Source organism: Cucumis sativus, chromosome 7 (assembly GCF_000004075.3).
Source record: "Cucumis sativus cultivar 9930 chromosome 7, Cucumber_9930_V3, whole genome shotgun sequence".
NCBI classification, from domain to species: Eukaryota; Viridiplantae; Streptophyta; class Magnoliopsida; order Cucurbitales; family Cucurbitaceae; genus Cucumis; species Cucumis sativus.
The window spans coordinates 16,970,332-16,984,206 of record NC_026661.2 but is presented as its reverse complement, the minus strand read 5'-3'; the positions used below and the strand labels follow the sequence as shown (position 1 = coordinate 16,984,206).

The 13,875-nt window shown below is 27.8% G+C and overlaps 1 protein-coding gene across 1 annotated transcript; it reads left to right on the top strand.

Annotated features, from left to right (window-relative positions):
- The first annotated feature begins 4,898 nt into the window (after positions 1-4,898).
- LOC101204869 (palmitoyl-monogalactosyldiacylglycerol delta-7 desaturase, chloroplastic) lies at positions 4,899-7,756 on the top strand. The gene is made up of 4 exons (XM_011660959.2): positions 4,899-5,241; positions 5,725-6,072; positions 7,091-7,197; positions 7,352-7,756. The coding sequence occupies exons 1-4, from the start codon at positions 4,936-4,938 to the stop codon at positions 7,578-7,580; spliced, it is 990 nt and encodes a 329-aa protein (XP_011659261.2). The 5' UTR covers positions 4,899-4,935; the 3' UTR covers positions 7,581-7,756.
- Positions 7,757-13,875: the final 6,119 nt, after the last annotated feature.

Below are 13,875 nucleotides of genomic sequence, written 5' to 3'. Positions count from 1 at the left end.
GCAAGTACATAACCACCTACCTCGTCTGTCTTGCAAGTTTAAAATAACTCCAAATGGGAGATACCCAAAAACCAGTTTACCATTGAATATATCTTTTTTTTTTGCAAGAAAGATTCACTTCCACTTCCTAATTAATCCACAAAATTTCATTACATAGGACTAACATCTCTTTCCAATGTGTATAACATACACCGCGATTTATGTTTCAAGCAGTGGTGTATTTCAAAATTTTCAAATTTACTCCTCTCGACAAGATCCTAGCATGGTAAGTGGCAAATAAAATTCTACCATATAAAATAAATTTTTATCCAAGAATACCCAATATCAACAATAAACCTACAACACATCTATTCAAAAATGCAAATATTACAAATAAGGTTTGGGGAGCTTTGTTAAAAAGGGTATGTCATATGAAAAGTTCACATAGCTTTATAAAGAATGTCTATACTAAGTGCATTATAAATGATGACTTAATATTTTACACAACATGAAGCATTTACTCAAAAGTAAAAAAATAAAAAAACATAGCCTTCATTGTAGCAAAATGACTATACTTTAGGAATGCATAAATCATAACCATATATTGTATGTCTCAGGCTCCCACTTTAATGATATGATTTTTGCGAGCCATTTTAATTCACCACCATTTTTTTCTCTTTCCTTTCAATATAGAAGAACATGTAGTAATTTTTGTTGCTACTATCTGTATTGAAAGAAAGGGAGAGAGAACATACCTATAATTATCAATAATCACTTTCCTCTATCATTCAATCAAAGCAAGACACAATTTCAATACAAATCAAATAAAAGAATTTTACGTTTCAAAAGAAACTGTAATGCTTCCAAGATTACAAGATCATAATAGAGACAAAAAGAAAAAGAGAGTGAAGGTTAGGCTTCTTTTTCAAAAATAATCGTAGATATCGTATTTTGTTCTACATTATTTGTTTAGTTTTTTTTAAAAGAATTTGAATTTGAATTTAAATTTGAATTTTAAATTTTAAATTTTTTTAAAACAAAAAATAAAAACATAATTAAAAATAAAAAGGTTTTTTTATCTCGATATTTTTTCTCAACCATCCCCTATTTTTGTTTTCCTGGTCTCGCACTCTCTCATTTTCTCCCATGTGTGCACTTCACTTCACTATCTAAAAAAACAATCGACCTTACCCTATAAAAAGAGAAGGAGAATTCTTTTAGGGAATGATTTTTTAAAATTACAGGTACACGTAAAAAAATCTGTTCATGTGTTTGTGATTTGAACACATATAAAAGAAATATTTTTCATTGGTTTGCGACTTGGGAAGAGATTGAGAGGATCAAGAAAGAAACATTTTGCTTAACTTTAAGGTAGGTAAGTTTTTTTTTTTTTCAAATTTAATTCCCTTCAATTACTACAATTTGAATTTTTCTTTTCTTTTGGTTGTTGATTCTGATGTTAATTATTTGATACCAATTTTGGCTGGGTTAATTATTGATTTGAAGTTGTGTTGATTAAATTAGTGTTTGGATTGAGTTAATTATTTGACACCCATTTAGGTGTTGTATGTTAATTATTTGATTTGGCTCCTATTAATTATTTCATTTGGTTAATTAATTAGCATACTGGCAAGACTGTGTTAATTATTTGGCTGTTGGGTTAATTATTTGCATATGGTTCTTGACACTCATTTGACATCTGTTAATTACTTTTATGTTAATTATTCTCATTTATTAATTAATCACCGTCCTACATTCTTTATAATTATTTGTCTGTTGTGTTAATTATTTGAATATGTATTAATTAACATGTTGTCTACTTTTATTACTTGGCACCCATTTGACATTTAATTATTTGCATCCTTCTAATTACTTAGACACATATTTTACATTATGTGTTAATTATTTGTATCCATTTGACATCCTGCTTTAATAATTATTATTATGCATTTGAATTGTTTGATTAATTAATTAGCATCTTGTATTTGATAGTTTTAATTTTTGGCTAACTGCATTCTGATTTAATTATTTGTATATCCTTAATTATTTGACACCTATTTGGCTTCATGTTTATTAAATAATTAATCAGCACCGTGCTATCATTATTTGACATCCATTTGGCTACTGTCTTATTTATTTGCATCCAACATTAGCATGTTGCCTACTTTAATTACTTGGCACCCATTTAGCATTCTGCAGTTAATTATTTGCATCATTCATTCACCCGTTAATTGAAATCATATGCATGGCCTGGCTTATTCTAATTAATTATTTTGCATCCTTCTACATTAGTTAATTATTTACATCATTCTGCATTAATTAATTATTTGTATCCTTCTGCATAAATTAATCATCTTGCATCATTTTGCATTAATTAATCATCTTGCATCCTTTTGCATTAAGTAATCATCTTGTATCTTACTGCATTAATTAATCATCTTGTATATTTTTGCATATTGCCTATATTATCTCTGTATTTTATTTTATGTATTTTATTTTATCTCTCTCAACGTATTACCTTACTTATTTCTCAAGTATTTCTTAAATTTCACAATGTTTCGTCATTATCATTATTTATTTTCCAATTTAAATATAAAAATCTAAATCAGAGAAGAAGTATTGTTTTTTTATGGATTTTATAATTTAAATTTTATTAATACATGAAATTTCTCCATTTGAAATTTAATTAATAAATTGTCTTTAAAATTATAAATACATTTCATATTTTAAATGGGTCTATTAATTTTTTAATTCTTAGATACATGAAATTTCTCATTAGACACATATGATAGAGATTAAAATATCGATTTTTGGTATCTTAATATTCTTAAGGTGAATAAAAATATTTTTAAAACAAAAATAAACTTCATTTTTCTAATGACTCCTATGTCAATCATAATTATCAATTCATGCCTAGGTTTTACTTTATTCGATATGAATTGATAAATGTGGGACATTTAAACAAAACCTAAATAAAAAAACTTTATTTTGTGAACCCCTATAATTTAATTTAAAAGATAAAATTGGTAACTATTTTGTAGGTGTTGTAGGGTGCTTAACACCTTTCGCTACGCATAACAGACTCCTGAACTTAAATCTCATGAATTTATGCATACCATTTTTTTTCTTTTTTGGGGTGACTAATCACACCCTAATATGGTTGGCGACGACTCTAAAACTATTTATTTATTGAAATTATATAAATGAGGAGGTCGGCCACTCTGCGTAGCAATCACGTCGCGACAATAATAACAATGGAAAATGGAATTCAATAATACATTTAGGTTTAATAGCAAATGTCTTACGTCATAAATATCATATTTCTCTCTACCTAAGAGAAGTAGGACCATTATTGCATACTGACTTCCAACATCAACAAAAAGAAATAGAATTCACAACTATAACGAGGCCAAAACAATTGCTTAAATTGATGGTTTACCAGAGCTTCCTATAAATTAAGATAAGTTCATTAGCAACATAAAAAGTTTATTTCTGGCTCATAGTGAAAACGTTCATAACTTTTTTTTTAATCTTCAATCATTAGGAAATCAAGAGTAACCAAATTACAACACTTTAACTTTAAACTCCTTTTAAGCTCAAAGGTATTTTTTAAACAAAAATTTTAACGATTTTCATTTAAAACTAACCGTAGGGATATTTTTCTTAATCATTTTCAAAAGTTTAATGACAATATTTTAACTTTTTAAAGTTTATGGGTATTTTTCATGACTTAGACATAAAAATAATGTCTTTTATAAAAAGTGTAAATAGTTAGTTTTGTTTTAATTATTAATTTTGGAAAAACTACAAAATATATATTGAAATTATAAAATAAAAAAATTAAAATCTTATTTTGTTGCATGAACTTTTCTATCTTCTAATATTTTCGTCCCCTCAATTTTTTAAAAGACTTACTTTCTTCACAACAATAGAATTCAGTTAACTCTTTAATAGAATAATGACATGACTTTCTACGTTTGGATAATTATGCTCTACTTAATCATATTTATTAAATTGATCGATAATCAAGAAATCTTGCTAATTTATTCTATAAATCTTTTAGGCCAATATAGAAATATAATTAACACACTTGAATTAACTAAACTCGAATTAAAATTAATTATGTTTTTTTCTCCAAAAACTTAAATCTCTCCATCTCCTCTCTGACTTCCCATCCTTTATTTATTTTTCAAATTGAAATAATCTTAAATCAAATCTTATGAACGACATTGAATACCATAAATATAATAAAATAGAATATATGTACACATTGGTGTTTAATATTCATCATAAGGTAAAATAAACTAGAAAAATGAAATAATTACAACACTTATTCAAAATAAACTTTACAAAATTGTAAACCAATATTTTCATAATAACTCATAAAATTTAAAAGAAAGAAAGAAAAAATAATTAAAAGGAAAAGAAAAAAAACACAACAAATCTCAAAATGTGTCAAACTTGAGGTATTAAATAAGATTACATGTGCATCAGTGTATAATTCGAAGAAATGATGTAAAATAACAATACTCGATAAAATATCAAATAATCATGTAGCCTTGTAGAAATTAAAAAGATATTTTAGTTTATTTCTTTGAGTATCAAAATAAAAGTTTGAGAATTAATATAAAATTTAAACCAAAAAAATTAACGTTTCAAAATCCGAGGATATCACATCGTAATTGATGAAAAGACTTGGAAAACTTTGGTAATAAATAATGGAGGCTGTCCACCTAATTCTTTCAATAAATAAGTAAGGGTACTGTGTTGGTGTGTGGCAGTTCATAAATGTTCTATTGAAAATAGTTAAAGATTGTTAAAGATTTTGGGACCATAAACTAATTTTCTAACTTTAAATGTTTGTATATACTTCACAACTATAAATACCAACTATCCCCTACATGCATGAACTCACCACTAGCTATACTATACGAAAGAAAGAATAAGAGGAAAGAAATGGATGAAGTATCCAAAGAAAAGCCAAAGGAGATGGTGATGAAATCTCCTCCAAGGCTCTTTAGGAGAAAAAAATGGACAAAGTTTGATAGAAACGTTGCCTTTTACTTTCTCAGTTTGCATCTACTTTGTATTTTGGCACCCTTCTATTTTAGTTGGACCTGTTTGTTGCTCGCCTTAGGCTTATCTTATTTAACAGGTATGGGAATAAGTGTCTCGTATCATCGAAATCTTGCACATCGAAGCTTCAAGCTTCCAAAATGGCTTGAGTATTCTCTTGCTTATATTGCAACTCATGCAATCCAGGTTTGATATTTTGAATTCTTTGATTTTATATTTAGTTTAAGACTATTTTGAATTCTTTGATTTTATATTTAGTTTAAAACTATACATGATGGATAATACAAAATATTTAAATTTTTTGTCACACATTAGTATAAACTTATAAATCAATAAGATGTGTAACATGATATATATGGGAGTAGGTGGTTCATTATTGATTTTTACATATGGTAACCCTACAAGTGAGGATTTATTAGTGTTGCCTTAGCTACTTTGGATTCATTTGTCATGCCAAAATCATCATTATTTATGGTTATGCCATATTTTGTGATAATTTGTATATACACTACTTAAAACACCAAAACATTATTAAAGAATGGTGTAGTGTAATTATTGCCTACATGTGATTTAGAAGGGTAAAACTAGTGACAAAACCCTAGTGCATATTTTTTTATATCTACCGTGTTTTGTTAAAATTTCGTTTACTTTTTTCTTTCTTAATTTTAGGGTGATCCAATTGATTGGGTGAGTACACATAGATGTCACCATCGATTCGTTGATTCAGCACGAGATCCACATAGTCCTATTTATGGATTCTGGTTTAGTCAAATGACTTGGTTTTTTGATTCGTATAACTTGACGAGAAAAGTTTGTCCAAACTATTTTAATAATTATCAAAAGGTGGAGAGAAACATTGCCATGTTTTACATGAAACATGGATATCCAGACAATGTGACAGATTTGGAGAAACAAAGGTTCTATAGATTTCTACATAAAACATATTGGCTTCATCCACTTGCCCTTTCACTCTTGCTCTATGCCATTGGAGGACTACCTTTCATCATTTGGGGAATGGTATAATTATTCCCATTCTTTTTTAGCTTTTACTCCTACAATTTGTAAGTTGTGATTAAATTTATTTATGAGTCCTCTAAAAATTAGTTTACATTCATCTTTTATAAATTCTATTTGTTTGGATTTTTGACATTTTAACTTAACTTTGGTAAACTAGCAAATTTAATAATTTTTTTTGAAGGAAAGACTGTATGTTTTTGTATTGACATAACAAAGGTAGTTGAATTTTATTTTTGACTATTTTACTTAAATGTTTACTCAAATATTATTGTTTATCTTTTATGAACTGTGACAGACCAAAATAAACTATTATTTAAGTTCTATTGTGATAGACACATGTAATAGTCTATATTTTGATCCGTCATACCTAAATTGTGCTATTTTAATATATTTGTAGTAGTTTTGTCTTTTTTATTATTATTTTATTTTACAATTAATCATTGATTAACATTATTTATTTGGTTAAACTATAAAATTTAATTAGTCTTCAACGTTTGAAACTTGTTCATGTCTAATTAAGTCTAAGTCTTTATAAAAGATCTAGAAGTTATACTGTGTATTTAGTTAAATTCAATCTTATATTTAAGAAGTTTGTGAATTTTAGGCTTCTTTGATAATAATTAATTTGTTATTTTTTTCTTCTCTTTTTTGTGTAAAACTTATATATACTTTTTTTCTCCCCATTTTTAATCTATGGTTTCAAATTGTTTGCAAATAATAATATTTTTAGTCAATTCCAATCAACAACCAAAATTTGTAAGATATATGTATTTTTTTATTTTACTTTTCAAAACTTGATCACTGTTTAATATGATTAGCCATAAATATAAGTAGAAAAGGTAGTTGAAATGTATTTTCTAAATGATGTAAGTTCCTTTTCTTCATAAATAGTTTTACCATCTAGTTAATTATTCTAGATTTAATGATTATAAAATAATAATTATAATTTTATTAATTATTTTCATTGAAATATTTTACTAAACTAAGTGTTTTGTGTTTATTAAACTTGCGTATATAGTGCGTGAGGTTCGTATACAGCTTGCATGTGACATCTATGGTCAATTCAGTATGTCATATATGGGGAAATCAACCATGGAATACTGGTGATTTATCCAAGAATAATTGGTATGACATTTATTTTATTTTACTTTCCTTTGAATCCCTCAAAATTCAATTTTACTCCCTACATTTTCAAAATACTTTTCACAACCCTAATTTAGATAAAATCATATTTGAATAATATATGTTCTCTTTTCGTTGTTCTTTTCTTCTTTTATAGGATGGTAGCTTTATTAACCTTTGGAGAAGGATGGCACAATAACCACCATGCTTTTGAGTATTCAGCGAGACATGGTCATGAGTGGTGGCAAATTGATTATGGTTGGTATCTTATTAGGTTCCTTCAGGTCATTGGATTAGCAACCAATGTGAAATTACCTTCTGAAAAGCAAAAATTGGCTGCTTTAAACAAATCAAAACCCATCTTTCTTAAGCTTATGATTGATTGAGATTAATCATATTTAATCTTTATATATATATATATATATGCATGAATGCTTATGTACTCTATCATGGTAGGGTTTATGTAATCCTTCTCTCAATTATATGTATCCTTACCTTTCATCTTATAAAGATAATAGTTAATATATTTTACAATAAGATCGTTTATGATTTTTTTAAAAAATATTTGTAGGTGTTTGGACCATCTAATTTATACGTCAACTAATCTCATAAACTCATTTATGAGGGTTTAGATTATGACTTTTTTTATGTAATTGCACTCTTTAACAGCTGTAAACCCATAATTTGGATTGAATAATTTTAAATTTTAATGAAGACATTTGTTTGAATTAAGATGAGAATACCTAAAGCTATTTTAAGATAACTCAATAAAAGATAAAATAATACTCTTGAACTTTAAGTTTATTTCTATTATATCCTCAAAGTTTCTTAAAATTTTATCATAATCTAAAGTTTAAAGTTTGATTCCTATTATAAGTGTACTTGTAGTAGCGGCTTCCTCCATTCACAACTCAATCAGGCACCAAATTTTCAATTATGCGTTTATATTTTTTTTTCTAACCCTAACCCTAACTTTAAAGCTTACTTCTGATAAGAGTATGTTCACATATATAAACACACCTAAGCAGATTTAAAATGTTTTCGTCCATGTATTGAATGGAAAAAGCCTACAAAGATTGTTTTTGAATAAAGACATCCAAATCCTACAAGGCTCAAAAGGAACTTTATAGAGTTTGGGGATGTTGTATAATTGAAACCAACCCAAAAATTTAGTCTATAGTGTGTTTTTATTAATTAATCTTATTTTTATATTGTAAGTGTTTGAAGTTTCAAGATTGGGGTTTGAAAACCCCTATCCTTTCATCTATATAACAGATAATATTAAATTAAATGTACATAAATATTATGATCAGCTAAATTATGTAAAGAAAGCATTTTAAATTATAAGGTTTTCTACAGCATGAAGCCCTAACAAATACATAAAGCCTTCTACCGATAGAATATGGGAAAAATATATAACCATTCTGCACATATTCTGACAGCAATCTTTTGTGGTTTGCCATTTACAAAGAATTGAGCCTATCAATAAGCCTGCATGGGCTGCCATTGTTGATGAATGAGTTGAGGTTCTTCATAACTGTAAACTTAATCAGGTGATCAAGGTAGCTGAGGTTTCATTACTCCACCGCCTAACATAACATTAAAGTCTCATTGATTCATTGGATGAGTCTTAAAATCATAGATGAACCTAAAAGTGTAATTTGGTGAATGAAAGGAAATTTAATATGTTATGACATCCTTTCTTATCCTATGTTTTGATCATCTTAATTCATAGTACATATTGATTCAGTTTAATTAAGCTGATAGAAAATGATGGGAAATTTAATATAATATATAGTACTAATGGTTACTCGAGCATGTGGGTCATTTGTTTGGTCTTCAAATCTATATGATCTCTACTATTGTGAATTATATGAAAATTTATTTTCCTTCCCATCCATAGTGTCTTTTATTAGATATTATATTAAATTTAGTCTCACCTATCGGTTTAAGTTTTTGGATGAATTGATAATTTCATATAGTATTAAAACAAGTTGTTGTATGATGTTTCTAAATTTAAATCCCGACAGTTTTATTTTCATCCTTTTAATTTTCTATTTAAGTCTTTATATTTCAAACCCTTTCAAGGAGGAATATCGAATATTATATAGCTTAAGCTTTTGGATACATTACTCGATTTAGGAAGTCTTTCAATTTAATCAAAATTGCAAACAGTACTTTTTCCTTATTCGACTCCTCTTCTTATTTGCATGGACAAACTCCTAAAGTGCTTTTAATCGTAAAAGGTTCTGGAAAAAAAATTCATTCATTTTGTCTCTAAACGTCCAAAATGTCATGCTTTAAATTTTTAATGTTTTTTTTAAAAGATACGGTTGGATCAGTAAATGAACTAAGACATCTTTCACTAAGTCCAAAATGTCTTTAAACGTCCAAAATGTCATGCTTTAAATTTTTAATGTTTTTTTTAAAAGATACGGTTGGATCAGTAAATGAACTAAGACATCTTTCACTAAGTGGACAATCACTTAGCACCCTCATCATCTCTGTTTCATTGATATAATACAAGAGAGTACATGAAGCAAAGTGAAACCAAAAAGATCTAGAGAGAAGCCCAAACAACCCAACAATACAACACTAGATCGTCATACAAAAGTCGCTTTCTATAGCATCTTAATATAACATTTTGTAAAACATGCTATGGTAAATGTTCAACGCGCCTTTTTTTTTTTAAAAAGGATACTAAGGGATAGCTGATGCAAGAATATCTCCATATGGGGGACATATCAATGCATCAACTACTGCTCACTTCATTAATAATAATATGTAATTACAGGAAGCGGTGGAGTAGAAAGGCTAGAGAGCAGCCCGATTATTCCGAAACGAAAGCATGTAAATTTAAAGCAATAGAATTGGGCGTGTAGTTTTTGAATAGTGAATTCAACGCGCCTTCTGATAAAATGTTAAAAGTTAATAAGCTTCGTAAGTCAAAAATAATTTGCCGCTGGATTCTGTGAAATATCCTCTAATATTTCTCTATCACACTGACTTTCCTTTCTATTTTAACTTCCTCTTCACTTCTCCTCTATACAACTCCCATCTTACTGCTTATTATTAGTAAAACTAATATGTCGTGTTTGAGTTCTTTCTAAACAATCTCACTTTTGTTTCTTGCACTTTTTATCAGTCTGGTTTAGATAATGTTGGTGGTTTTCATTTTCGTCCGTTGTAGAGAGAACATTTATGCTAGTAAGTGGTCTAATCATTCTTTTTTTTTTTCTTTTTCTTTTTGGGTTCACGGATTTCATTTTTATCAATATAGATAGAAGATTTTGTATTTCCATTTCAATCTTTCTTGGTTCCGTAGGTACCACTACAACCTTGATTTCTATTTCTTTTTCATGCAGAAGAGAGAGACTCGTTTAGAAATGGTTGGAAACGTTTTTTGAAAAATTTCAATGTGAGTTAGCATAATTTAGTACTCTTCATATGAAATTTACTTGCATATATGTCCCAAATAAATACATGTTGAGTTTTGTGGAAGTTATGTAACTTGTTTTGTATCATTCTTTTAGATATCATGATTGCAGTTATGGAAGTTCTGCATTTTTTGTGACATAGTTTGAGAAATTACATCTTTGTTGACCCATTCCCTTATAAAATGTATTGCTTCTTCTCTGTGTACCAATGTATATTCTTCTATGTTATTTCTACCTTTATTTATAGTTTCTTTAGTTTTATTTTGCTTATGCCATTGCCTTTCTATATATAGTTTCTTTAGTCTTAGAATTAGAAGTTAAAGTTCTTAGTTTTAATGCACTCTTATTTTGTTTGTAGATTTCAAGGAGTTGAGGATAACAATTTAGTGAAACTTTGATCAGTTTAGAGTTATCTAAGAGTGTTGTGGTGCTTGGAAGGTGATGTCTCTATTTCTTATTATTACATATACTTCCGTGTTTAATGATTAAGAACGATGTTCATAACTCATTTTGTAATATGAATAAGAACGATATGTTTCTATGTTGTAAGTATGTAAATGACCAACTATATGTATATGTTCAATGATATATATGCAATTTGTATTAGTTATTTGATTGGAAATTTGGGCTAATTCAAAAAATGTAAATAGTTCAATTGATCATGTTGTATACCATTGTTAGACTTCAAAACAGATGTAATATAATTATATGGGTATTTCAAATCATACAATTTTCAATTTGAAAGGGAAAAAAAAAGTCTTGACAAGCAAAACGTATCAAGAATAAACATAATTTTTTATGTTTTTAAATTGTCAAGTATAATTTTACTTGACGCGTAAAAATTGTCAAACAAAAACCCTTCTTATTCTTGACACTAGATTACTTGACATTTAAAAAACGTCAAGTAGTTTCATATACTTGACGCTTTTTACATGTCAAGTATAATTGTACTTGACGCTTAAAAACTGTCAAGTAAACTTTTCTTATTCTTGACACTAGATTACTTGACGCATTGAAAAATGTCAAGTAAACAAATAAAACGTCAAGTATTGCTAGTTTTCTAATCTAGTAAACAAATACTAGACAGTTACAAAGTGTCAAGTATTGCTAGTTTTGTAGCAGTGAGACAAAAGCATTAAGATTTAAAGCTATGGTTCCAACCGAATTATTAGAGAATTTTTTAGATCTATTTGTTCATAATCCAGTAAGCGCCTTTATGTCATCCCAAAGTTCATAATGTGGTTTTTCTTTGTCGTTGAAGGTTCTATTATTTCTTTCAAGTCAGATGCTCCACAAAGTGATCGTAAATGAGTTGAAAGCTATGATCTCCTTTTTGCTTCTTTGTTTCACCCTACACACTTCTATACACAAAGAGGAGGCATTTTGTTGATGTGTGTACCGTCTGAACTGCATTTCCAATTTCTGCCAAATTGATAAAGCAAAGGAACATTTTAAGAAGAGGTGATCCCTGCCTTCTCCATTTTTTCTACACAACGCACACCAGTTTGGATTTAATGTCATGTGAGGAGCCTCTTTTGTAGGATCTCAATCGTGTTGATGCTTTCATGTATACGAGACCACATAAACAGTTTACACATTTTCGAAATGTAAGATCTCCACATATTATGAAAGATGGTTGGATCAAATATATTCATACCTTGATCAATGGTGTGAATCACCTTTTTTTTATAGATGCCACACTGAAGCCCCAGTTTTGTTAAGTTTTTAAGTTCTAATTTACCAAATATAGCAACCAAAAAAACTTAGATGGTGATAGATTTTGCTATATTTTATACCTAGTTTAAATATTTACTATTTTTTTAAAATGTTCCAAATTTTTATTATTTTTCATCACTACAATAATTCAATTCCCAATTTCACTTTTCGTAAATAATTTAGGACGTCTATTATTATTATTTAACCGCTTTTAGTAAAAAATAACTTTGAAATGAATAAATTTCATATTTGTTTAAAATACTTGTACTAAAATTCAACATTTAAAATTATATAAACTAAAGTTGAACAAATTTTAAACTATCGACAAATCAACCTAATATTTTAATTGACTTATGAAAGAAACCTAAACAAATAAAACTTGTTTGTCCTACCCTAAAAGTGGAAGTCTTTGAACTTGAGCACCACTCTGTTTTAATATAGGGGTTCTTACCCATTGCATTTCACATATCAAGAAATCAAATCATATTGCTAGAATTGAAGAGATAATTTAGGACGTTTTATTCTAATTTAGGAATTGTTTCAAAATTATTGGATTCCTTAAATTTCTAATCTAATTATATTTTTGGGGTAACTATGCTATTTTTTGGTGGCTAAAAATATGATTTAGCTTCTCTCTCACAATAAATATAGTGAATAATTAATTACTATAAAGCAAGAAAGGATGGGAACAAAAGTCTCCTAAAAAAAGATAGGGAACAAAAAATCCCCATCCTCGAGATAGCTCACCTAATTTAATTAAGACATATTATACGTTATAGACAAAAATAAAGAAAGAAAGAAAGAAAGAAAGAAAGAAAGAAAGAAATAGATTTTCTAATTTCAATCTCCACACACATTATTATTTATACTAGACTAGTAGGGAAAAGAAACAAGTCTTTCCATAATTTAAATAAAAAGGTGTCTTTTGAAAAACACTTTTTCTCATGTCAATTTCAACGGAGACCTTGATGTTTTTGCTTCTTAAAAATCAAAGAGACGTGTTAGGATTTAGTTCTAAGCAAGATAACTAATTGAGCTTGAGAGAGCCAATTTAATTAGGTTTACATTTGTGGCTCATACATATATAATTTTGGATGCATGATTATTGGTTTGATTCAGTAATTTAATTAATTAAGCATAAAAAAGATTAATGTCTCCACCTATCAAAGGGTTAAGTTTATTTCAATATATCTTGAAAAACAAATTAAGTGCTATTATCTACGTACGTACTGAAAAATCGATTTTGTCGATAGTTTCTATTGAGACATCAATTCATGTAGGTTCTTCTCTATGTCATATGTTTGTTCGAGTTGATTATGCATAAAGATTTTCAGTTTTTGAGAGCTCGAATAAATTAAGAACAATATAGTAAATTTAGTTTTGTTTAGTCTTTTGAATTCAAAGCATAGTTTAAAAAACATCTCATAAACAGATCTACATGAGAGATTCTTATATTAATAGAAATAATTATCCTCACTTATATATTCTATGAATCACTTTTTTCTTAGTCGATGTTACGGACTCTTGA

Bases quoted from the DNA above. Each gene is read 5' to 3' on its own strand.
- LOC101204869 (XM_011660959.2), top strand. From the start codon at position 4,936: ATGGATGAAGTATCCAAAGAAAAGCCAAAGGAGATGGTGATGAAATCT. The intron at 5,242-5,724 runs GTTTGATATTTT...TCTTAATTTTAG, and splicing joins TTGCAACTCATGCAATCCAG to GGTGATCCAATTGATTGGGT. The intron at 6,073-7,090 runs GTATAATTATTC...TTGCGTATATAG, and splicing joins CTTTCATCATTTGGGGAATG to TGCGTGAGGTTCGTATACAG.